Source organism: Babylonia areolata, chromosome 2 (assembly GCF_041734735.1).
Source record: "Babylonia areolata isolate BAREFJ2019XMU chromosome 2, ASM4173473v1, whole genome shotgun sequence".
In the NCBI taxonomy this organism is placed as follows: Eukaryota; Metazoa; Mollusca; class Gastropoda; order Neogastropoda; family Buccinidae; genus Babylonia; species Babylonia areolata.
The window spans coordinates 72159133-72182153 of record NC_134877.1 but is presented as its reverse complement, the minus strand read 5'-3'; the positions used below and the strand labels follow the sequence as shown (position 1 = coordinate 72182153).

Below are 23021 nucleotides of genomic sequence, written 5' to 3'. Positions count from 1 at the left end.
GGGACCCAATCGGAAGCCAGTGTAACCAATTCAACAGAGGTGTAACATGATCAGATTTCTTTTTGGCGAGAACCAGTCATGCAGCATTGTTCTGAATTTTCTGTAATCTGTTGATGGAGGAAGATGGTAAACCTGCAAGAGTGGAATTGCAGTAATCCAGTTTGGACAGGACAAAAGAGGAAACCAACGGAGCCATATTTTTCTCTGTTATGTGACACAAGAATGAAATCTGGTCGTTCATAGTCAAGGTTTGATCGATATATACACCCAGTTATTTGGCTGATGTTTGAAATGCTACTGAAGCAGGGCCAAACGTAACTGGGTCCTTTTCTGCTGCCTTAAGATGAGTTAGGTCTCCAACGGCTAGGAGTGGTTTTGTCTTCATTGAGCTTTAGCTTGTTTTTTTCCATCCATGTTTTTACATCAGCTACGCAAGCTTCCAATTCAGTAATGACTGTTTTAAAATCAGATGGTGGGGCGGCTTTTTGTAATTGTGTCATCTGCATATTTATGGTAATCTAATGAGTGCCTTTTGAAGATGTCAGACAAAAGCTGAGTGTACAAAGTGAACAAGATAGGCCCTAAGACTGATCCTTGAGGGACACAAAAACACAAGAGGAATGACTTTAGAGGTGCTATATTTTACTTTAACCTTCAGTTGACGATTTGAAAGATATGAAGGAAACCATTTTAAAGCAGTAGATTTATTGACAAAGGTAGTGTAAGACGATTGATAAGAATTTGGTGGTCAATTGTATCAAATGCCGCTGACAGATCTAAAAATGCCACTACAGATGTACGTCTTTTGTCTGTGTTTGAGAGGAGACTATCTGTAACCAAAAAAGGGCTGTTTCTGTGCTATGGCTTTTCCGATAGCTGACTGACAAGTTTCAAGCAGGCCGTTTTCATCAAGATGTTCCTGGAGCTGATGTAACACAAAATTTTCAATGATCTTAGAAATGAAAGAAAGATTAGAGACAGGTCTATAGTTCTTCAGCTGATTTGTGTCCAAATTGTGCTTTTTCAAAAGAGGGGTGACAATGGCCAATTTAAGACAATCATCAACAATGCCTGACTCTAGAGAATGATTAATAATTCTGGTGATCAAAGGGAGAAGGTCATCAAGACATACTTTCAAAAGGTTAGTGGGGAATGGATCAAGGTCACAGTTTTTACTTGGAGATTTAAGAATAAAATCTCTTACAGCTTTTTCAGAGACAGGTCTAAAACATGCCATTAAATTTCCTTTAAAATCATTAAATCCGTCCTCTGGTGGGCTAGCATCCTCCAGTTCTTGTCGGATTTTTACAATTTTGTCATTAAAATAATTACTAAAAGCATCAGGGAGATCCTGAGGAGGAATGTTTTTTGGCAGCAACAGTTCTCTATTTTTGCCTATCAGCTGGTTTGATACAGCATAGAGCTGTTTGGACGTGGAACACTGACTGATGAAGGCGCTGAAATGTTGACGCTTTGCAGCTGTCTGCTTGTCATTCAGTTTTTTACGCTCCTTGACATAAATCTGTCTGGAGACAGTTTGTTGGAGCGCCAGACGTGCTCGGCCTGTCGTTCTCGACGCTTGGCGGCCCTCAGTTCATCAGTCATCCAGGGAGCAGAGGGACGGTCAGTAACAAGGCGAGTGGAGAGAGGGGCATGCTTATCCAGTATCTGACGGAGGCCAGTGTTGTATGTTGTCAGAGGAGAGAGGGGCATGCTTGTCCAGTATCTGACGGAGGCCGGTGTTGTATGTTGTCAGAGGAGAGAGGGGCATGCCTGTCCAGTATCTGACGGAGGCCAGTGTTGTATGTTGTCAGAGGAGAGAGGGGCATGCTTATCCAGTATCTGACGGAGGTCGGTGTTGTATGTTGTCAGTGGAGAGAGGGGCATGCTTATCCAGTATCTGACGGAGGTCAGTGTTGTATGTTGTCAGTGGAGAGAGGGGCATGCTTATCCAGTATCTGACGGAGGTCAGTGTTGTATGTTGTCAGTGGAGAGAGGGGCATGCCTGTCCAGTATCTGACGGAGGTCAGTGTTGTATGTTGTCAGTGGAGAGAGGGGCATGCTTGTCCAGTATCTGACGGAGGTCAGTGTTGTATGTTGTCAGAGGAGATGGGCTTGAGTCAATTCCATCCATGAAGGATTTGATGTCAGCCTGGAATACCTCAAGGTCAATCATCTTTGTGTTCCGTGATGTAACAAAACGTTTTGGTCGCTTCAGTCTTTTAAAAGGGATGCCATAAAGAATTGCCATGTGATCAGCAAGAGCCAAGTCCATGACCTTAAACTGGGGAGTGTGAATCTTCTCTCGAACCACAAGCCAGTCTAGAGTGTGACCATGTTTGTGGGTTGGTTCACATATTAGCTGTTTTAACCTTTGGTCGTGAAGTAGAGTACGCAACCGTAATATATCTGAACTGCTGGTCTGTTCATAATGAGGGTTAAATCACCAGTTAAAACTAAGTCTCCTGCATCTAGTTTGTATTTATCCAGGAGATTAGAAAAGTCAGTAATATAAGTCTGGGTGTTACATTTATCGTGTCGACTTGGTGGGGGGGTCTATAAACATAAATAATATGGCACACAGAACTATTGCACTCAACCCTTAATGCTACACCCTCAAATGATGTATAATCGAGGGGTTTTAAAGTACAAATATCCTGAATATGGCTTCTCTTAATGGTTGCAATACCGTCTCCCTTTCTAACTTGTCTAGGGAATGATTTCAGTTTGTACCCTTGCGGCGTAAGCTGCTCAATATATGATTCGTCTCCCTGCTCATACAACCAGGTCTCAGTCAGTATGGCGATGTCAAAAGCATGGTCAACAATCACATCGTGAATACACAGTCACTGGCCAATAACGCTCCCTCTACACAGTCACTGGCCAATAACACTCCTCCACTCCCTCTACACAGTCACTGGCCAACAACACTCCTCCACTCCCTCTACACAGTCACTGGCCAATAACACTCCTCCACTCCCTCTACACAGTCACTGGCCAATAACACTCCTCCACTCCCTCTACACAGTCACTGGTCAATAACACTCCCTCTACACAGTCACTGGCCAATAACACTCCTCCACTCCCTCTACACAGTCACTGGCCAATAACACTCCTCCACTCCCTCTACACAGTCACTGGTCAATAACACTCCCTCTACACAGTCACTGGCCAACAACACTCCCCCACTCCCTCTACACGGTCACTGGTCAATAACACTCCCTCTACACAGTCACTGGCCAACAACACTCCCCCACTCCCTCTACACGGTCACTGGTCAATAACACTCCCTCTACACAGTCACTGGCCAACAACACTCCTCCACTCCCTCTACACGGTCACTGGTCAATAACACTCCCTCTACACGGTCACTGGCCAACAACACTCCCTCTACACAGTCACTGGTCAATAACACTCCCTCTACACAGTCACTGGTCAATAACACTCCCTCTACACAGTCACTGGTCAATAACACTCCCTCTACACAGTCACTGGTCAATAACACTCCCCCACTCCCTCTACACAGTATCAGTACCAGTATCAGTAGCTCAAGGAGGCGTCACTGCGTTCGGACAAATCCATATACGCTACACCACATCTGCTAAGCAGATGCCTGACCAGCAGCGAAAGTAATGCCAACAGCACCCGGTGTTCCCAGGCGGTCACCCATCCAAGTACTAACCGGGCCCGACGTTGCTTAACTTCGGTGATCGGACGAGAACCGGTGTTTTCAACGTGGTATGGCCGTTGGCAAGGGTTAGGGTTAGGGTTAGGGTTAGCTCCCTCTACACAGTTACTGGCCAATAACACTCCCCCACTCCCTCTACACAGTCACTGGCCAATAATACTCCTCCACTCCCTCTACACAGTCACTGGCCAATAACACTCCTCCACTCCCTCTACACAGTTACTGGCCAATAACACTCCTCCACTCCCTCTACACAGTCACTGGCCAATAACACTCCTACACTCCCTCTACACAGTTACTGGCCAATAACACTCCCCCACTCCCTCTACACAGTCACTGGCCAATAACACTCCCCCACTCCCTCTACACAGTCATTGGCCAATAACACTCCTCCACTCCCTCTACACAGTCACTGGCCAACAACACTCCCTCTACACAGTAACTGGCCAACAACACTCCCTCTACACAGTCACTGGCCAACAACACTCCCTCTACACAGTCACTGGCCAATAACACTCCCTCTACACAGTCACTGGCCAACAACACTCCTCCACTCCCTCTACACAGTCACTGGCCAACAACACTCCTCCACTCCCTCTACACAGTCACTGGCCAATAACACTCCTCCACTCCCTCTGCACAGTCACTGGCCAATAACACTCCTCCACTCCCTCTACACGGTCACTGGTCAATAACACTCCTCTACTCCCTCTACACAGTTACTGGCCAATAACACTCCCCCACTCCCTCTACACAGTCACTGGCCAATAACACTCCTCCACTCCCTCTACACGGTCACTGGTCAATAACACTCCTCCACTCCCTCTACACAGTTACTGGCCAATAACACTCCTCCACTCCCTCTACACAGTCACTGGCCAATAACACTCCTCCACTCCCTCTACACAGTTACTGGCCAATAACACTCCCCCACTCCCTCTACACAGTCACTGGCCAATAACACTCCCCCACTCCCTCTACACAGTCACTGGCCAATAACACTCCCCCACTCCCTCTACACAGTCACTGGCCAATAACACTCCTCCACTCCCTCTACACAGTCACTGGCCAACAACACTCCCTCTACACAGTCACTGGCCAATAACACTCCCTCTACACAGTAACTGGCCAATAACACTCCCTCTACACAGTCACTGGCCAACAACACTCCTCCACTCCCTTTACACAGTCACTGGCCAATAACACTCCCTCTACACAGTCACTGACCAACAACACTCCTCCACTCCCTCTACACAGTCACTGGCCAACAACACTCCTCCACTCCCTCTACACAGTCACTGGCCAATAACACTCCTCCACTCCCTCTACACAGTCACTGGCCAATAACACTCCTCCACTCCCTCTACACGGTCACTGGTCAATAACACTCCTCCACTCCCTCTACACAGTTACTGGCCAATAACACTCCCCCACTCCCTCTACACAGTCACTGGCCAATAACACTCCTCCACTCCCTCTACACGGTCACTGGTCAATAACACTCCTCCACTCCCTCTACACAGTCACTGGCCAATAACACTCCCCCACTCCCTCTACACAGTCACTGGCCAATAACACTCCTCCACTCCCTCTACACAGTCACTGGCCAACAACACTCCACTCCCTCTGCACAGTCACTGGCCAATAACACTCCTCCACTCCCTCTACACGGTCACTGGCCAACAACACTCCTCCACTCCCTCTACACAGTCACTGGCCAATAACACTCCCCCACTCCCTCTACACAGTCACTGGCCAATAACACTCCCCCACTCCCTCTACACGGTCACTGGTCAATAACACTCCTCCACTCCCACCTCACTTGGGGACCCCCTACTGACTCTAGGGTCCAGCCCTCCAACCGCCCACAGTAATAATCAATACACAGACAAATCACAACAAGATGATAGACAGAAACACTGGTGCGCTCTGGTGTAACTGATGTATAGGTGCCGAGAAGTCCCGGACGAGCCCCCATTAATTGTCACATGACAATCTTAAAAGAAAAGAAAGAAAGAAAAAGAAACAGTAAATTGGGCCTCTGACTTCACACCAGGAAAAACACCAGGGCACACCAGGTAAAAGCTAACACTTTATTCACTCACACACAAAAACAAAACAGTTGTTCCTATTCTTTAATTCCCTTCCACACCCAGCCTCCCTCTATCTACCACCTTCCCTTACCCCTGAACCCAATGTTGACAATAATCAGTCAGTAGTTAATCAAAACACCAAAACAAACTTCACACTCCACACTCACAATCTCACATACACAGGTACAAGATGCGCAGTCAGCCCCTTGTTCACTCCCCAGGCTTTCCACGTAACACCCTGTCCATGTCCCACACGCAGCACAGGTCGATGCCGTCGTCATTGGGAGACCTGGTGACTCCGGTCCACGGAAAGAGAGGGAGGGGGGTGGGGGGGGGGGGGGGGGCGGACGGATGTCTCAACGCCCAAACGCCACCACGAGAGAGACCCCCGTCACTGATTCCGGCGCTGACTCCACCCTCCTCCACCTCTCACTTCAGGCAGACGAGAGAGGCTGGCAACTCTGGCACCAACCTCCGGCACCGCGCGGACACTGGGGACCTGACGTGGAAGGGGCAACAGGGCTGTCCACGTCTGGACGTGAAGGGAAAATAGCTGAAACACCCTAAACAGCTGGTGCAATCTGGTCAAAAATTCCCAGAGACTGGAACGCAGCCTCTTCCACCTGGCCAGACGAGGACACAGGTAAGTACAGGGCCTGCAGTAACCCTGGCACAACTTTTGGCTGAATGAACAGCCCGTCCCCTCCTCTTCAGCAGAATGAAGAGGAACCGGGGAACCACTGGACAGACTGACCAGAAAGCCTTCCAGTTCAAAACCTGTCTGTGAGGAGACGGAGCAGAGAGACGCTCGAATCTGAAGCATGAACGGTTCACTCACGAGCATAACCGCACGAATGGCACGGACCACATTGCCACACGGACACACTAACTCACACACGCTCACATACTCCTATGTATGGCAGTCCTATCGTCTCAAAAGCTGGTACCATGCCGTCTTCCCCAAGAATGGCGAAATAGAAAAGTAGTATCTTAACTGTCGACCGTGACAAAGGCCATACAGGTAAACAACACTGCAGAATGGGCAACTAGTGCCCATCCCAGTGGTTGCAATCTCACTACCTAATCACCAGAGCAAAACAGCACAGATAGTGTCAAGGCTTGCTTGGAAAAAGAAAGGGGAATGGACTGGGAAGGCAGAAAAGAGAGACAACAGTGAAGAAAGAAAAAAGGCAGAAAAAAAGACAGTGATAGAAAAGAGGAAATTTCTGGCACAGAATTTCCAGAAGGCGGGGATGCTATCTATACTGACTGACCCCCGGCTTCCCCACGGGGGTAGAAGAGAGAGAGAGAGAGACAGAGAGAAGGAGACAGAGAGAGAGAGGGAGTGCAGCATTCACCCGCAGTGTGGACTCGTTGAGCGGTGTGATCAGGCAGGAAGCGGACAGTCTTGTGCTGACCTGGCCCCGAGACCGCCCCCCCTCCCTGCCCCCTCTGCTGCTGCCCCCACGGGGGCCGGGGGCCCTGGCTGGCTCGCAGAGCTCGTGCTGCCCTCCTCAAGGTCACACTGCGTCCTCCGTGGCCTGAAAGGTCATGGGCAGAAGGAGCGTGTCCGTGGGGGGGATGGGTCTCATCCTTCAGGTCTTCTCCCCTCGGTCTGTGCTTGGCGAGGTATTCAGCTGACGGCAGTTTGGAGGACTCACCGGATCTCACTGACGGTTTGGACGACTCACCGGATCTCACTGACGGTTTGGGAGAACAGTGGCTGTGTCCTATGGGGCAAGTAGCGTTGTCGTCAGTGTTTTCTCTGCTGTCTGTGCCGTCAGAATGTGGATGGTTGTTCAAGTCTTTGGACTTGACTGGAATGTTGCAAGGACGGCGTATGTTTGTGTCCAGTGGAGAGGATGTCTTTGCAGGGACTCCCTGGCTGTGCGCGGCAGACCTGCCCTGTGAACTCTGTGCCCTCGGGCTGCCAGGAGAGTTGCACGTGTCCTGACCGTCCACCGAGGGTCGCTCTTTGGGCACTGCTCCACGGGGACTTCTCACGGACTTGACAGCGGCTCTGGGGGCTGTGACTTTGGTTCTGGTTCTGGAGATTGTGGTCATAGAACTGGTGACGGGTTTGGATATGTCACTTGTCTGATGACGTGAAGCATCGTGTGAAGCATCGTGGGTTTGCCCAGGACCTGCTTGTGAGCAGTGCTGTGGTAAAGCAATGTCCGAGGGATTTGGATGTGAAGGGGCCCCAGAAGAACTTCCTTGCGCAGGAACGCCAGGTGTCGCCACGTGCCTTGGTGACCGACGGCGGGCTTCTAGTTGGGAAGTGGGCGTGGGAGGGTGGGGGAGGAAGGAGCCCAGCCTTGAAGCGGAAGGCTGAGTGAGCAGGGAAGATCCTGGAGGACCGTTGAGTGGCGGTGTGTCTGGCGGCAGACTGTGTGTAGCGGTGTGTTCTGGCGAAGAACTGACGCTCACTCTAGATTGGTCGGGTCCATGGTGTGCCCGGATGTTAGGCCCACGTGGTCTCTCTGTCAGGCTGCAGCCAACAACGGTCTTGCCGTGAGACACATCAGCCCCAGTGTTCAAGTCCCTGACATTTGCCTTGCTGTCTCGACTACAGTCAGAACAATTCTTATGCTGTTGGTGTTGATGCTGATGTTGATCCTGTTGATGCTGATCCTGTTTATGAGGATGGTTCGCGGAGCTTGGTGCGGAGATGAGGCGAACAACGTCACGAGACTGCTGCTTGTCTCTCTGATTGGCCAGCTGCACGACCTTTTGGCGGAGACTGCTGGATTGACGTGCTCGGTGCACCAGCAACCCCCTCCTGTCTCCCGTTGGCGTGCTGTATCGACCTTTCAGGGGGAGTGGCGGGGTGGCCATGGGAGGGGGTGCTGGCGCTTGTGCTCCTTCCCTCGTCATCCTGCCTCGTTCTGGCAGACTGTCAGACACACAGCCTGTCAGACACACAGCCTGTCAGACACACAGCACAACCTGTCAGACACACAGCCTGTCAGACACACAGCACAGCCTGCCAGACACACAGCCTGTCGGACACAGCACAGCCTGTCAGACACACAGCCTGTCAGAAACAGCACAGCCTGTCAGACACACAGCCTGTCGGACACAGCACAGCCTGTCAGACACACAGCCTGTCAGAAACAGCACAGCCTGTCAGACACACAGCCTGTCGGACACAGCACAGCCTGTCAGACACACAGCCTCTCAGACACAGCACAGCCTGTCAGACACACAGCACAGCCTGTCAGACACACAGCCTGTCGGACACAGCACAGCCTGTCAGACACACAGCCCAGCCTGTCAGACACACAGCCTGTCAGACACACAGCCTCTCAGACACAGCACAGCCTGTCAGACACACAGCCTGTCAGACACACAGTCTGTCAGACACACAGCACAGCCTGTCAGACACACAGCCTGTCAGACACACAGCCTCTCAGACACAGCACAGCCTGTCAGACACACAGCACAGCCTGTCAGACACACAGCCTGTCAGACACACACAGCCTGTCAGACACACAGCCTGTCAGCCTGTCAGACACACAGCACAGCCTGTCAGACACACAGCCTGTCAGACACACAACCTGTCAGACACACAGCCTGTCAGACACACAGCACAGCCTGTCAGACACACAGCCTGTCAGACACACAGCCTGTCAGACACACAGCCTGTCAGACACACAACCTGTCAGACACACAGCACAGCCTGTCAGACACGCAGCACAGCCTGTCAGACACACAGCCTGTCAGACACACAACCTGTCAGACACACAGCACAACCTGTCAGACACACAGCACAGCCTGTCAGACACACAGCACAGCCTGTCAGCCTGTCAGACACACACGAAATAAAACGGTGGTTGACCCAAGAAAGTCCGGGACAAAAAAAACAAACAAAAAAACCAACAAAAACAACTGAATGTAGATGCCCTGGTCACAGTCTTGGAAGGCGTCAATCAGCATGACAGAGAAGAGAATGGAGAACAGTGTGGGTGCCAGGACGCAGCCCTGCTTCACTCCATTTACCACAGGGAATGGATCCGACATGTCAGTATTTTCCTGTACTCTCGCCTGCATGCCATCGTGGAATGACGCAATCAGCTGAATTAGGCTCTCTGGGCAGCCATACTTTAGGAGGATCTTCCACAGACCACGGCGGTTCACCGTGTCGAAGGCCTTAGTCAGGTCTACAAAGACCATGTGGAGCTCCTTGTTCTGCTCACGGTACTTCTCTTGCATCTGGCGTGCGGCAAACACCATGTCACATGTTCCGCTATCTGAGCGGAAGCCGCACTGTACTTCAGGGATGACTGTGTTGGAGACATGGTCAACCAGTCTGTTCAGTATGATGCGGGCGAAGATCTTGCCGGCAATGCAGAGGAGAGAGATTCCACAGTGGTTATCGCAGGATGTTTTGTCTCCCTTCCGTTTGTAAATGTGGACAATTGAAACATCCTTGAAATCCTGGGGGACCTCACCTCTCTCCCAGATAGACTGGAACAGGGCGGTCAGCTTGTCTGTCAGCACCTCTCCTCCATACTTGTAGATGGCCTGGATTCCATCCGCTCCTAGTGCTTTTCCTGACGTTGTCAGCTTCAGGGCCTTCCGGGTCTCGGCCCTGGTGGGAGGGGCAGCTAGTGAGTCACTGACTGGTAGCTGTGGGAGGGCTGCAATTGCCTCGTCAGATACGGACGAGTCCCTGATGAGGAGGGTGTTGAAGTGCTCTGCCCAGCGGGCAAGGATGTCTTTCCTTTCTGTCAGGAGGGTGGTCTGGTCCAAGGCTCGGACAGGGGTTGATCCTGTGACTCTCGGCCCATACACAGCTCAGAGACCATCATGGAAGGTCTTCATGTTGTGAGCATCGGCAGCGGACTGAAGCTCTTTGGACTTTCTCTCCCACCAGGTGTTCCTCATCTCACGCAGCCTCTTCTGTACGAGTTGCTTGGTTTGCAAGAACTGGTTCTCCTTCCTCTGGCAGTCTTTATCGGAAATGTGATCCTGATGCCGTATATGCAGTGTGTTCAGGAGCTAGGAGATTCCAGAGTCTTTGTGGCTCCTCTGTACAAAGTCGAGTGTGTCAGCTGCTGCTGTGTACACAGTTTCAGTTTTCAGTTTCAGTAGCTCAAGGAGGCGTCACTGCGTTCGGACAAATCCATATACGCTACACCACATCTGCCAAGCAGATGCCTGACCATGGTGTCTTTGCACCATTGAGCAATATTGTTTAGTTGTTTCTGGACGGCTTTGGTTCTTTCCTGAGCATCTTTCGAAGTTTTGAAGACCAGGCCATCATCCGCAAGAGTAAGCACCCAAGCTATTCCATTGTTGTTTAAGTCTGCAAGGCCCTTCGTGTAGACATTGTAGAGGACAGGAGAGAGCGGAGACCCTTGTGGCAGTCCCATGGATAGTTTAGAAGGTGCAGACATCCAATCTCCGAGGCGTAGGACGACGGTTCTTTCCTGAAGCGCTGCTGCTATCCATCTTGTCAGTGTCAAACTTACTCCATACCTTAGTAGCAGCTCCATGAGGTGTGCAAACTGGACTTTATTGTAGGCATCTTCAAGGTCGATTGCTACTGCTAGTGTTTCTTCTTTCCTTTGAAATCCTTCATACACCTCATATGCAAAAGCAGCTGCATTTTCCCATGTGGACTTGCCTGTTCTGTAACCACCTTGATTTGAAGGGAGAATGTGCCTGTGTTCAAGATCCCTTGCAAGTTTCCTGGCTATCATGCGTTCCATGAGCTTTCCAGCGATGTTTTGCATGGTTAGGATCCGGTAGCCGCTTACCTGATGATGGTCCTTTCCTGGTTTTGGTATGGGTGTACACAGCATCTCTACAGGTGCTCCATACCTCTTCTACATCAGTCGATGCAAGAATTTCTTGGAGAGCTGCTTGTATTTGCTGCTGCAGCACGTCCTTGGTGATAGGGAGGCGGTAGATGTTCAGCTTCCTAGGTTGGAGCTTGCGTGCAAATCTGATGTTCATCTTGCTGCGTACCAGGTGATGGTCCGACCAACAAACTGCTCCTCTCATGCAGCGTGTAATGGAAACATCACCTCTGTCCCTTTGCCGGACAATCACATAGTCCAGCATGTGCCATTGCTTAGAGCGGGGGTGCATCCATGTGTTCTTGTACTTGTCCGCTTGTTGGAAGAGTGTTAGTGATGGTCAGTCCATGCTGCGCGCAGAGCGAGAGCAAAAGCAGTCCTTTGGTGTTCCACTTGCCTGTGCCGTGCTGTCCTAGGACTTTTGGCCACGAGGAGAAGTCCACGTCAGCGCGGGCATTTAAATCCCCAAGGATGATCAGCCTGTCCTTTCTGTCTACCGCTGAAATGGTGCGGCTGAGCTCCTCGTTGAAAGCTTCTTTGATGTCATCAGGGTTGGTCATCGTCGGGGCATAGCAGCTGATGACTGTGGAGAAGCAATCTTCGGACAGCTTCAGACGCAGGGTCATCAGCCTATCGCTTATCCCACGTGAAAGGCTGTCAAGCTGTCGTGCAAGTTTGGTTTGTATGGCAAAGCCGACGCCTGAGGTTCTTGGGGTGCCATCTGGCTTCCCAGTGCAGTAGAAGGTGGAGCCCCCTCCAACTTCCTCCAGCTGGGTTTCACCGGCAAACCTGGTTTCGCTCAGGGCTGCTATGTCCACCTGGTAGCGATCAAGCATTCTAGCAATGAGCTCCCCTTCCCCATGTGGGGAGAGCAGTGCTGTCCCTAAAAAGGGCTGCTCTGACACTGTGGGATGATACGGGCGCTGCATCTGCTCCAGTTGACAGCGGACGGCCATCACCCCACAGCCGCCTGCGTGCAGAGTCGTGACTAGGAACTGCCAGTAGCATCCTCTGCCTGTCCCCGTTACCACTTCTCCATCGCTTGGGAAAGCTGGGTGTTGAAGGGCTAGCTCGTCGCTCCGACATTAACCTGATTGCCTGACCAGCACAGGTGACTTTTTTTTTTAGTGAACAGGAGTTATGCGGTCTCTTCCCCACTCTCTCGCCTACCGACGCTCACAGTCCCACATGTGCAGATACTGCCACGTGTAGGACGGCCTCGGCAGGTGCAGGTTTTTTCTTCTGAGCTCCGTCTCCTAGGAGGACTTCCAGCCAATGATAAGAGCTCCCCCTGCCCTTTGGTCATCCTCTTCCCCCTTCACAGCCGTTGGGAAAGGTTTCCTCCTCCGCCTGGTCCGTCGTTGGAAGACTTCACATGCGGCAGGTAGTACTGGGTTACATGGTACCAGTAGCAAGGGCTATGCCCCTGACCTGACCTTAAGTGTGATATGTGACGTGAAGTTAGCAACAGGATCAGCTGAAGTGAAATGAACTGCGCCACTTTTCCTTCCTTTCTCTTTGACTGTATCGTTGATTTTCTTTTTCCATTCTCTCCACCTTAAAAATCATCGTGACTCCATTTTGTGCCTTTGGATGACATGACAGAGGTGGAGGAGGTCAGATGGGGGAAGATACTGGCTGTAGTGTGCTTCAGGCTGAGAACAGGGAGGTAGATAGGAATCTGTCCATTTGATAAATATCTGTTCTATAGAAACGAGAAATGAATTGTCCATTTGATGAATATCTGTTCTGTAGAAATAAGAGATGAATCTGTCCATTTGATGAATATCTGTTCTAAAGAAATATGATATGAATCTGTTCAATATAATAACGAATGGATCTATGTGACCTATGTGACGTCACCTATGTGTGCCTTTCAACACACACACACACACACACACACACACTTACTTCCGTTATGGCACCATCAGTGCAGCCAGTCACAATCCTAACAGCGAACCGTTCAGTGAATGGACAGCTGTGTAACAACAGCACTGACTTCTCACATCACAATGAAAACAGTCACACACCGACAGACATTGGGCAGGACAAAGCGCAGCTCACCACACACCACCTGTCTGTCTCTGTCTGTGCGTCGCTGGCGGTGTGTCTGTGGCGGAAATCTGTGGGTCCATAACAAAGCCACTGGATCCAAGCTGCTTAGATAGAGGTGTGTGTGTGTGTGTGTGTGTGTGTCTGCGTGTTACGAGTTGGTCTTGTGCTGGCTCCGTTCTACCTTAGGGGAGAGGTGGGGGCTGGGCTGGAGGGTGGAGGTGGCGGCGAAGTGAGGAGAGAAGTGACAATGAGGAGAGGGGTGGTCGGAGGGGGAGGGGGGGGAGGAGAGAAGTGACAATGAGGAGAGGGGGGGAGTGAGGAGAGAAGTGACAATGAGGAGAGGGGGGAGTGAGGAGAGAAGTGACAATGAGGAGGGAGTGAGGAGAGAAGTGACAATGAGGAGGGAGTGAGGAGAGAAGTGACAATGAGGAGAAGGGGAGTGAGGAGAGAAGTGATAACAAGGAGAAGGAGAGTGAGGAGAGAAGTGATAACAAGGAGAAGGGGGGTGAGGAGAGAAGTGATAACAAGGAGAAGGGGAGTGAGGAGAGAAGTGATAATGAGGAGAAGGGGAGTGAGGAGAGAAGTGATAATGAGGGGAAGGGGAGTGAGAAGAGAAGTGATAACAAGAAGGGGAGTGAGGAGAGAAGTGATAACAAGGAGAAGGGGAGTGAGGAGAGAAGTGATAACAAGGAGAAGGGGAGTGAGGAGAGAAGTGAAATATGGAGTAGGAGGAGTGAGGAGAGAACAAAAATGCTTACGGAAAAGTAGAAAAGTAAGTTTTTCAGATCTGACTTCAAGGAATGTAGATCAGAGGCATTTCTAAGAGATGAAGGTAGAGAGTTCCACACTAGGGGAACCTGAGCTCTGAAAGACCTGTTTCCAGCACATTTCAGATTAGTCCTTGGAACTTTAAGCAGCTTTTCAGAACTGGATCTTAATGTTCTGTGCAGTTCATAAGTTTCCAGTACAGAGGAGAGATACAATGGAAGATCAGTTTCAGTTTCAGTAGCTCAAGGAGGCGTCACTGCGTTCGGAAAAATCCATATACGCTACACCACATCTGCCAAGCAGATGCCTGACCAGCAGCATAACCCAACGCGCTTAGTCAGGCCTTGAGAAATTAAAACAAAAAGAAAAAAAAGGGGAGGGGGGGGGGGCGAATAAATAATAGATAAATACATAAAAAAAACTACTACCACTACTAATAATATGTATAAGGCGCAAAAACTTGATGAAGTCAACTATAAGCGTAAATAAATAAATAAATAATAATTATAATATAAAAAAGTAGTAGTAGTAGTAGTAGTAGTAGTAATAATAATAATAATAAAGACAACAACGATGATAAATAAGCAAATAAATGTAAAACATGGAGACACACATTCACATATTCACCCACATATGCATAACAGATATGTACCAAACATGCAGTCAAATACACATAAACGTACATGAGCCCCAACACACACACACACACACACACACACATTACCCTGCACCTCCTCTACCCCCCTCCTCCACACTCTCATTTCTAGGCTACGTATCGCAGCTTCCACGGCACACACACACACACACACACAGATGAACACTTGTACAAGCACACGCACATACGCCCATACCTCCAACCCCACACACATATATACAAAGATATATATATACACACCCGCACGTTCCAATATTCCGTTGCTCCCACAGTGTAGGCATGCATACATACACATACCTCATCCTCTACACCCCCCCCCCCCCGCACCCCCCCCCCCCCCCCCCCCCCACACACACACACACATACGCACGTGCACAGAACTCTCCTGACACTTGTGTACACTTACACCCTCGCGCATGCACAAACGCACTCAAACACACAGACCCACACATACACACAAACACACACACACGCACAGAGGCTGCCACTGATTGGCCGCAAGAGGGATGGGAAAAGATCTCTGATGCCAAGAACGTGGCGTCGAGTGTGTTGCTCAGTCTATTGTATTTGGAAAAGCCCACAGAGACTCTGTTCCGTTTTGAAGAAATTTGCGCAATGTTGGTTTGGAAATGATGCCGATATTTTGTTTGATTTGCAAAACATCGTGCTCTACCTTTCATGCTAGACTTACGGCCGCTCCCTTTCTCTGCCTTTATTTCTTTGAGGTGATCGATGGTGTGATGGCCTTGTACCTGTTCTTTTTGATATTCTTTGACCTTTCTGAGGATTTCCGATTTTCCTAGATGTAGGCCGCTCGTTGTTGTTGCGTTACCAGCAAGTCTGTCAGCTCGCTCATTTCCCTTAACACCTGAGGGTTTTCTAATGCTTTGAAGTAGGTCTTAACCTGTTCTAACGTGTTTCTGGCCTGCACTGAAGGAAGGTCAAGCAGGTATCGCATGGTTTCCGTGGGCGTGTCTTTTGTTGTTCCAAGGATCAGCCTCATAGCTTCATTTTGAACTCTAATTTTAGGAGGTTGCTTTGAGATGGTGTTGTTAGCCCAAGTCCGTAGTCGATCACACTGAGGACGAGTGATTGGTATAGCAGGAAGATGTGGCGTTGTTCAATACCTTTGGTTGCCATTGCTTTTAAGACTGAAAGGCCCTTTTTGCATTTGAGAACACTATTTTCCGTATGTTTTCTGAAGGTCGGCATCCTGTCGAACCTAGGTATCATAGGCATTCGGTTTTCTCGATCTGAATCCCATCGAATGACACAGGTGGTGGTGATTTTCTCGCGGTTCTGTTGTTGAGGGTGCACAGCAACGTTTGGGCTTTCGCTGGATTGATGGAAGATCCTGTGTCTTTTCACCATTGAGCAATATTGTTGTTGTTTCTGGACGGCTTTAGTTCTTTCCTGAGCATCTTTCAAAGTTTTGAAGACCAGGCCATCATCCACAAGAGTAAGCACCCGAATGGAAGAGACTTGTCAAAATGTTTGAAGGCGAGTGTTGCTAACTTATAGTGAATGCGGGACTCATTTGGAAGCCAGTGCAACCGATTCAGCTGAGGTGTAACATGATCAGATTTCTTTTTGGTGAGAACCAGTCGTGCAGCATTGTTCTGAATTTTCTGTAATCTGTTGATGGAGGAAGATGGCAAACCTGCAAGAGTGGAATTGCAGTAATTCAGTCTGGACAGGACAAAAGAGGAAACCAACGGAGCCATATTTTTCTCTGTCATGTAGGGTCTGACTGAGGAGATGAAAATTACATGAGCGACACAAGAATGAAATTTGATCGTTCATAGTCAAGGTTTAATCGAGATATACACCCAGGTTATTTGGCTGATGTTTGAAATGCTACTGAAGCAGGGCCTACCGTAACTGGGTCCTTTTCTGCTGCCTGAAGTCGAATTAGGTCTCCTACGGCTCGAGTTCGGTTTTGTCTTCATTGAGCTTTAAGGCTCGCCTCAGTCAGACCCGTGTGTGTGCTTGTACAAGTAAGTGTGCGTGTGTGTGTGTGTGTGTGTGTGGGGGGGGGGGGGGGGGGGAGGTGTGCGCCGTGGAAGCTGCGAAATGTAGCCTAGAAATGAGTGTGTGGAGGATGGGGGAGGGTGGGGTGGGGTTGCAGGGTAATGTGTGTGTGTGTGTGTGTGTGTGTGTGTGTGTGTGTGTGTGTGTTGGGGCTCATGTACGCTATGTGTATTTGATTGTGCTTTCATATCTGTGAAACTGCATGTCTGTTGCATATCTGTTATGCATTTGTGTGTGTGTGTGTGTGTGTGTGTGTGTGTGTGTGTGTGTGTGTGTGAATGTGTGTCTGCAAATTTCACATTTATTTGCTCATTTATCGTTTTTTTTTTGTTTGTTGTTTTTTTTGTTGGTAATATTATTATTAGTAGTAGTACTATTTTTATGTATTTATCTATTATTTTTTATTTATTTATTTTATTTTTTTGGTTATTTTATTTATTCATTTATTTTATTATTATTATTACTGTTGTTGTTGTTATTTTTTTTTCTCGAGCTCTGACTAAGCGCATTGGGTTACGCTGCTGGTCAGGCATCTGCTTGGTAGATGTGGTGTAGCGTATATGGATTTGACCGAACGCAGTGACGCCTCCTTGAGCTACTGATACTGATACTGAGCTGTAGCTTGTTTTTGTCCATCCATGTTTATGCATCAGCTACACAAACTTCCAGTTCAGTAATGACTGTTTTAAAATCAGATGGTGGAGCGGCGTTTTGTAATTCTGTGTCATCTGCATATTCACGGTAACCAGATAAGTGCCTTTTGAAGATGTCAGACAAAGGCTGAGTATACAAAGTGAACAAGATAGGCCCTAAGACTGATCCCTGAGGGACACCAAACACAAGAGGAATGACTTTAGAGGTGCAATGTTTCACTTTAACCTTGAGTTGACGATTTGAAAGAAATGAAGAAAACCATTTTAAAGCAGTAGATTTAATGCCAAAGGTAGTGCTAAGACGGTTGATAAGAATTTGGTGGTCAATTGCATCAAATGCCGCGGACAGATCTAAAAAAATGCCACTACAGATGTAAGTCTTTTGTCTGTGTTTGAGATGAGACTATCTGTGACCGAAACACACACACACACCAGAAATTCCTTGTTTTGGAAGTGGAATGCTCAGGGCTATGCTGTCTGGTCCTGTTCCAGTCCCCCCTTTGTCTCCGCCCCTCCCCTCACACCCCTTTGTTCCCAGTTGAAAGCACCCTCCCCCCGGCTCCCCCCCTTCTTTGTTGCTGGTTAAAAGCAGCCCCCACCCCTCACACCCCTTTGTTCCTAGTTGAAACCACCCCCCTCCCCTGATCCCCCCACACCCGTTCTTGATTAAAAGCAGCCCCCACCCCCACCCTTCACAACGCAGTGCTGTCTTGGGCACTCGCACACCTACACATACAAACACGTGTGCGCGCGCGTGTGTACTCACGCACACTCACACACGCGTACGCACGCATGTACGCACAAGCACACTTCCATTGCCCTTAGATGTCTTATTAACCCGGTTTCCCTCATTCACCCCCTCACCCCTCCCGTCCCCACACAGACAGACAGACAGACACACACACACGCACGCGCGCGCGCGCGCACGCACTCACACACACACACACACACTGATTGGCGAAAGAGTCAATCGAGAGAGAGAGGGAGGGGGGAAAGAGAGAGAGAGAAAGGAAGGGGGGGGGGGGGGGGGGGGGGGGGAAGGCAAGCTGAAAGGCCAGGGCTCCCCAGGGGGTGCCATGTTTTGTTCTTTTGCAGGCGATCCTTTTGTGCGCAGCAGAAACCCGATCTCCTCTGGCACAGTCAGGAGACGTGGCCAGTGTTCTCTGTCAGACAGGTCCCCACCTGCCGCTGACACGGTGCCAGCTTGCTGCCATTCATTGCTTTGGGGAGACCAGTTCTGTGTGTGTGCGTGTGGTGTGTGTGTGTGTGTGTGTGTGTGTGTGTGCGTGCGTGTCTGTCTGTCTGTCTTCTTTTCTTTCTTTCTTTTTACGTTATTTCACTGTTTAGTGACATAATACGATGACAATGATGATGATGATGATGAAGAAGATAATAATAATAATAATAATAATAATAAGTGGTGGGATACTTGCAGTGACAGAGTGGTTTAAGGTAGAACAACGACGAACTGTGCGCCTTTCTGGTCTGTCGTCTCGTCTAAAAGGGTGCGAAATTCCAGGCACCCATACACAGGGCATGACTCCTGGTTCTTTTCTTCTGTTGTTTTCGACCGCTAGTGTTGGATGTCCAAGTACGTGCGGTTACTTACTAGGTACTAGGCGAGGCAGGCTTTGTTTAGGGTTCCTTTTATCTCCCCTTCCCCATGTAGGGAAAGCAGTGCTGTCTCTAAAAAGGACTGTTCTGACACTGTGGGAGGATACGGACGCCGCATCTGCCCCAGTCTACGGCGGACGACCATCACCCCACAGCCGCCTGCGTGCAGAGCCGTGACTAGGAACTGCCAGCAGCATCCTCCGCCTGTCCCCGTTACCACTTCTCCATCGCCGCAGGGTTTGGGAAAGCTGGGTGTTGAAGAATTAGCCTGGTTGCCTGACCACCACAGGTTACCTTTTTTTTTTTTTTTTTTAGCGAGGAGTTGTGCAGTCCCTTCCCCACTCTCTCGCCTACCGACGCTCACAGTCCCACAGGTGCAGATACTGCCACGTGTAGGACGGCCTCGGTAGGTGCAGGTTTTTTTCTTCGGAGCTCCGTCTCCTAGGAGGACTTCCAACCAAGGATAAGAGCTCCCCCTGCCCTTTGGTCATCCTCTTCCTCCTTCACAGCCGTTGGGAAAGGTTTCCTCCTCAACCTGGTCCGTCGTTGGGAGACTTGTGCGCGCACGCGTGTATGTGTGTTTGTATGTGTGCGTGTGTGTGTGTGTGTGCGCGCGCGCGCGTGCGTATGCGCATTTTTTTCTGTCCGTGCGTTAATGCTTGGTTTTTTGATTAAGTAGATGATGACAGTAGGTCCAGTTCGCAGTTTGGTTGGAGTGACTGTTCTTCGCGTGGAGTGGTTTTGGAGATTGTTTATATGTGGTTGTGAATTTTGTTTAGTGTTTCATTTTATGTCATATTTACTCGTGTAATGTGCCTTGAGCATTATTGTATTTTAATGAAAGGCGCAATAAAAATAAACTGTTATTATCATTATCATTATTGTTATTATTATTATTATTATTAATGAGATCTTTCAGAATGCAGTTAATGAGGTGTTTTTTCAGAATGCAGAAAATGTCATGTTTTCCAAAATGCAGTAAATGGAGTATCTTTCAGAATACAGTTTATTGGGTGTCTTTCAGAGTGCAGTTAATGGAGTGTCCTTCAGAATGCTGTTACTTGGGTGTCTTTCAGAATGCAGGCAATGAAGTTCTTTTCAAAATAAAATTAATGGGTTATCTTTCAGAATGCGGTTAATGAAGTGTGGAGGATCAAATCGGCTTCACATTGTTTGCCTTGGTCCTCCATGACACGGTTCAGCATTGATTGCCTTGGTCCTCCATGATAGAGTTCAGCATTGATTTCCTTGGTCCTCCATGATAGAGTTCAGCATTGATTGCCTTGGTCCTCCATGATAGAGTTCAGCATTGATTTCCTTGGTCCTCCATGATAGAGTTCAGCATTGATTGCCTTGGTCCTCCATGACACGGTTCAGCATTGATTGCCTTGGTCCTCCATGATAGAGTTCAGCATTGATTTCCTTGGTCCTCCATGATAGAGTTCAGCATTGATTTCCTTGGTCCTCCATGATAGAGTTCAGCATTGATTGCCTTGGTCCTCCATGATAGGGTTCAGCATTGATTGCCTTGGTCCTCCATGATAGGGTTCAGCATTGATTGCCTTGGTCCTCCATGATAGGGTTCAGCATTGTTTGCCTGGGTCCTCCATGGTCAGCATTGATTGCCTTGGTCCTCCATGGTCAGCATTGATTGCCTTGGTCCTCCATGATAGGGTTCAGCATTGTTTGCCTTGGTCCTCCATGATAGAGTTCAGCATTGATTGCCTTGGTCCTCCATGATAGAGTTCAGCATTGATTGCCTTGGTCCTCCATGGTCAGCATTGATTAACTTGGTCCTCCATGGTCAGCATTGATTGCCTTGGTCCTCCATGATAGAGTTCAGCATTGATTGCCTTGGTCCTCCATGATAGAGTTCAGCATTGATTGCCTGGGTCCTCCATGGTCAGCATTGATTGCCTTGGTCCTCCATGGTCAGCATTGATTGCCTTGGTCCTCCATGATAGGGTTCAGCATTGATTGCCTAGGTCCTCCATGATAGGGTTCAGCATTGATTGCCTTGGCCTTCCTTGCTTGTGTTCAGCATTGTTTGCCTTGGTCCTCTATAATTGGGTTCAGCATTGTTTGCCTTGGTCCTCCATGATAGAGTTCAGCATTGATTGCCTTGGTCCTCCATGATAGGGCTCAGCATTGATTGCCTTGGTCCTCCATGATAGAGTTCAGCATTGTTTGCCTAGGTCCTCTATAATTGGGTTCAGCATTGTTTGCCTAGGTCCTCTATGACTGGGTTCAGCATTGATTGCCTTGGTCCTCCATGATTGGGTTCAGCATTGTTTGCCTTGGCCTTCCTTGATTGGGTTCAGCATTGTTTGCCTGGGTCCTCCATGATTGGGTTCAGCATTGTTTGCCTAGGTCCTCCATGATTGGGTTCAGCATTGATTGCCTTGGTCCTCCATGATTGGGTTCAGCATTGATTGCCTGGGTCCTCCATGATTGGGTTCAGCATTGTTTGCCTAGGTCCTCCATGATTGGGTTCAGCATTGATTGCCTGGGTCCTCCTTAATTGGGTTCAGCATTGTTTGCCTTGGCCTTCCTTGATTGGGTTCAGCATTGTTTGCCTGGGTCCTCCATGATTGGGTTCAGCATTGTTTGCCTAGGTCCTCCATGATTGGGTTCAGCATTGATTGCCTGGGTCCTCCTTGATTGGGTTCAGCATTGTTTGCCTAGGTCCTCTATGATTGGGTTCAGCATTGTTTGCCTTGGTCCTCCTTGCTTGGGTCCGCGATTGAATTTCACGTTGTACCACGCATTGACGGAGAACCGCAGTCACGTTATTATATATAAAAAAAAGCCACACACAAAAAAATTGTACAATATTTGAAACAGTTGTAAAAAAACAACGAAAAGAAAACAAAGTAGAATCCACACACACACACACAATAAATACATGTACACACAGAGACACTGACACACATATAATTATTATAGACACAGACACATACACCCCTACCCCCCAGCACCCCCACCCCTCCTCCCCTCCCACACTCACTAAATGATACACATATACGGACACACACAGAGACTTACAGAGAGAGAGATTCACACACACACACACACACACATACACTAAATGATAAACATACACGGATATACACAGAGACTCACAGAGAGATTCACACACACACACACACACACACACAAGCGCGCGCGCGCGCACACACACACACTATATATATATATATATATATATATATATATATATATATATATATATATATATATATATATACATACATACACAGTCACACAGAGACACATACAGACACACACACAATCACATATAAACACACAGACACATACATGTTATGTTAATGACTTACCTTGTTATATGAAATGTAAATGTGAAATGTTTGCAGATGACACATCCTTACATTCAAGCAATTCAGACGCCAGTAAACTAATGAACTCCAAGATGATATTCAGAAACTTAATGACTATACACACTTGAATCACATGTCCTTGAATGCTCAGAAAACGAAGTGCATGTATGTATGTGCACGACAAAAAAGACAAAAAATGAAACATAACTTCAAACCACTATTCCTAGGCGTCAATAAAATTGAAGAGGTAGATTCACATAAAATTCTGGGTGTCATTATTGATAAAGATCTATCTTGGACTGACCATACGAAGTACTTA

General features: G+C 48.7%; 1 protein-coding gene and 1 non-coding gene across 5 annotated transcripts in view; both read right to left on the bottom strand.

The window, feature by feature from the left end:
- The window catches only part of LOC143276912 (uncharacterized), a 35470-nt gene extending 21795 nt beyond the window's left edge, over positions 1–13675 (bottom strand). For 2 of the 4 annotated variants that reach the window (XM_076581581.1, XM_076581603.1), the window contains exons 1-2: positions 13500–13675; positions 7140–8709 (exon numbers count right to left, since the gene is read on the bottom strand). In XM_076581581.1, the coding sequence (XP_076437696.1) occupies positions 7140–8658 (1519 nt within the window). In that variant the 5' untranslated portion in view covers positions 8659–8709; positions 13500–13675. The remainder of the gene's footprint in view (positions 1–7139; positions 8710–13499) is intronic. The other 2 variants (XM_076581588.1, XM_076581597.1) reach the window with 2 other exon arrangements.
- On the bottom strand, positions 3634–3752 carry LOC143279595 (5S ribosomal RNA). Its single transcript, XR_013054916.1, has one exon. It is a non-coding gene; the product is annotated as a 5S ribosomal RNA (ribosomal RNA).
- Positions 13676–23021: the final 9346 nt, after the last annotated feature.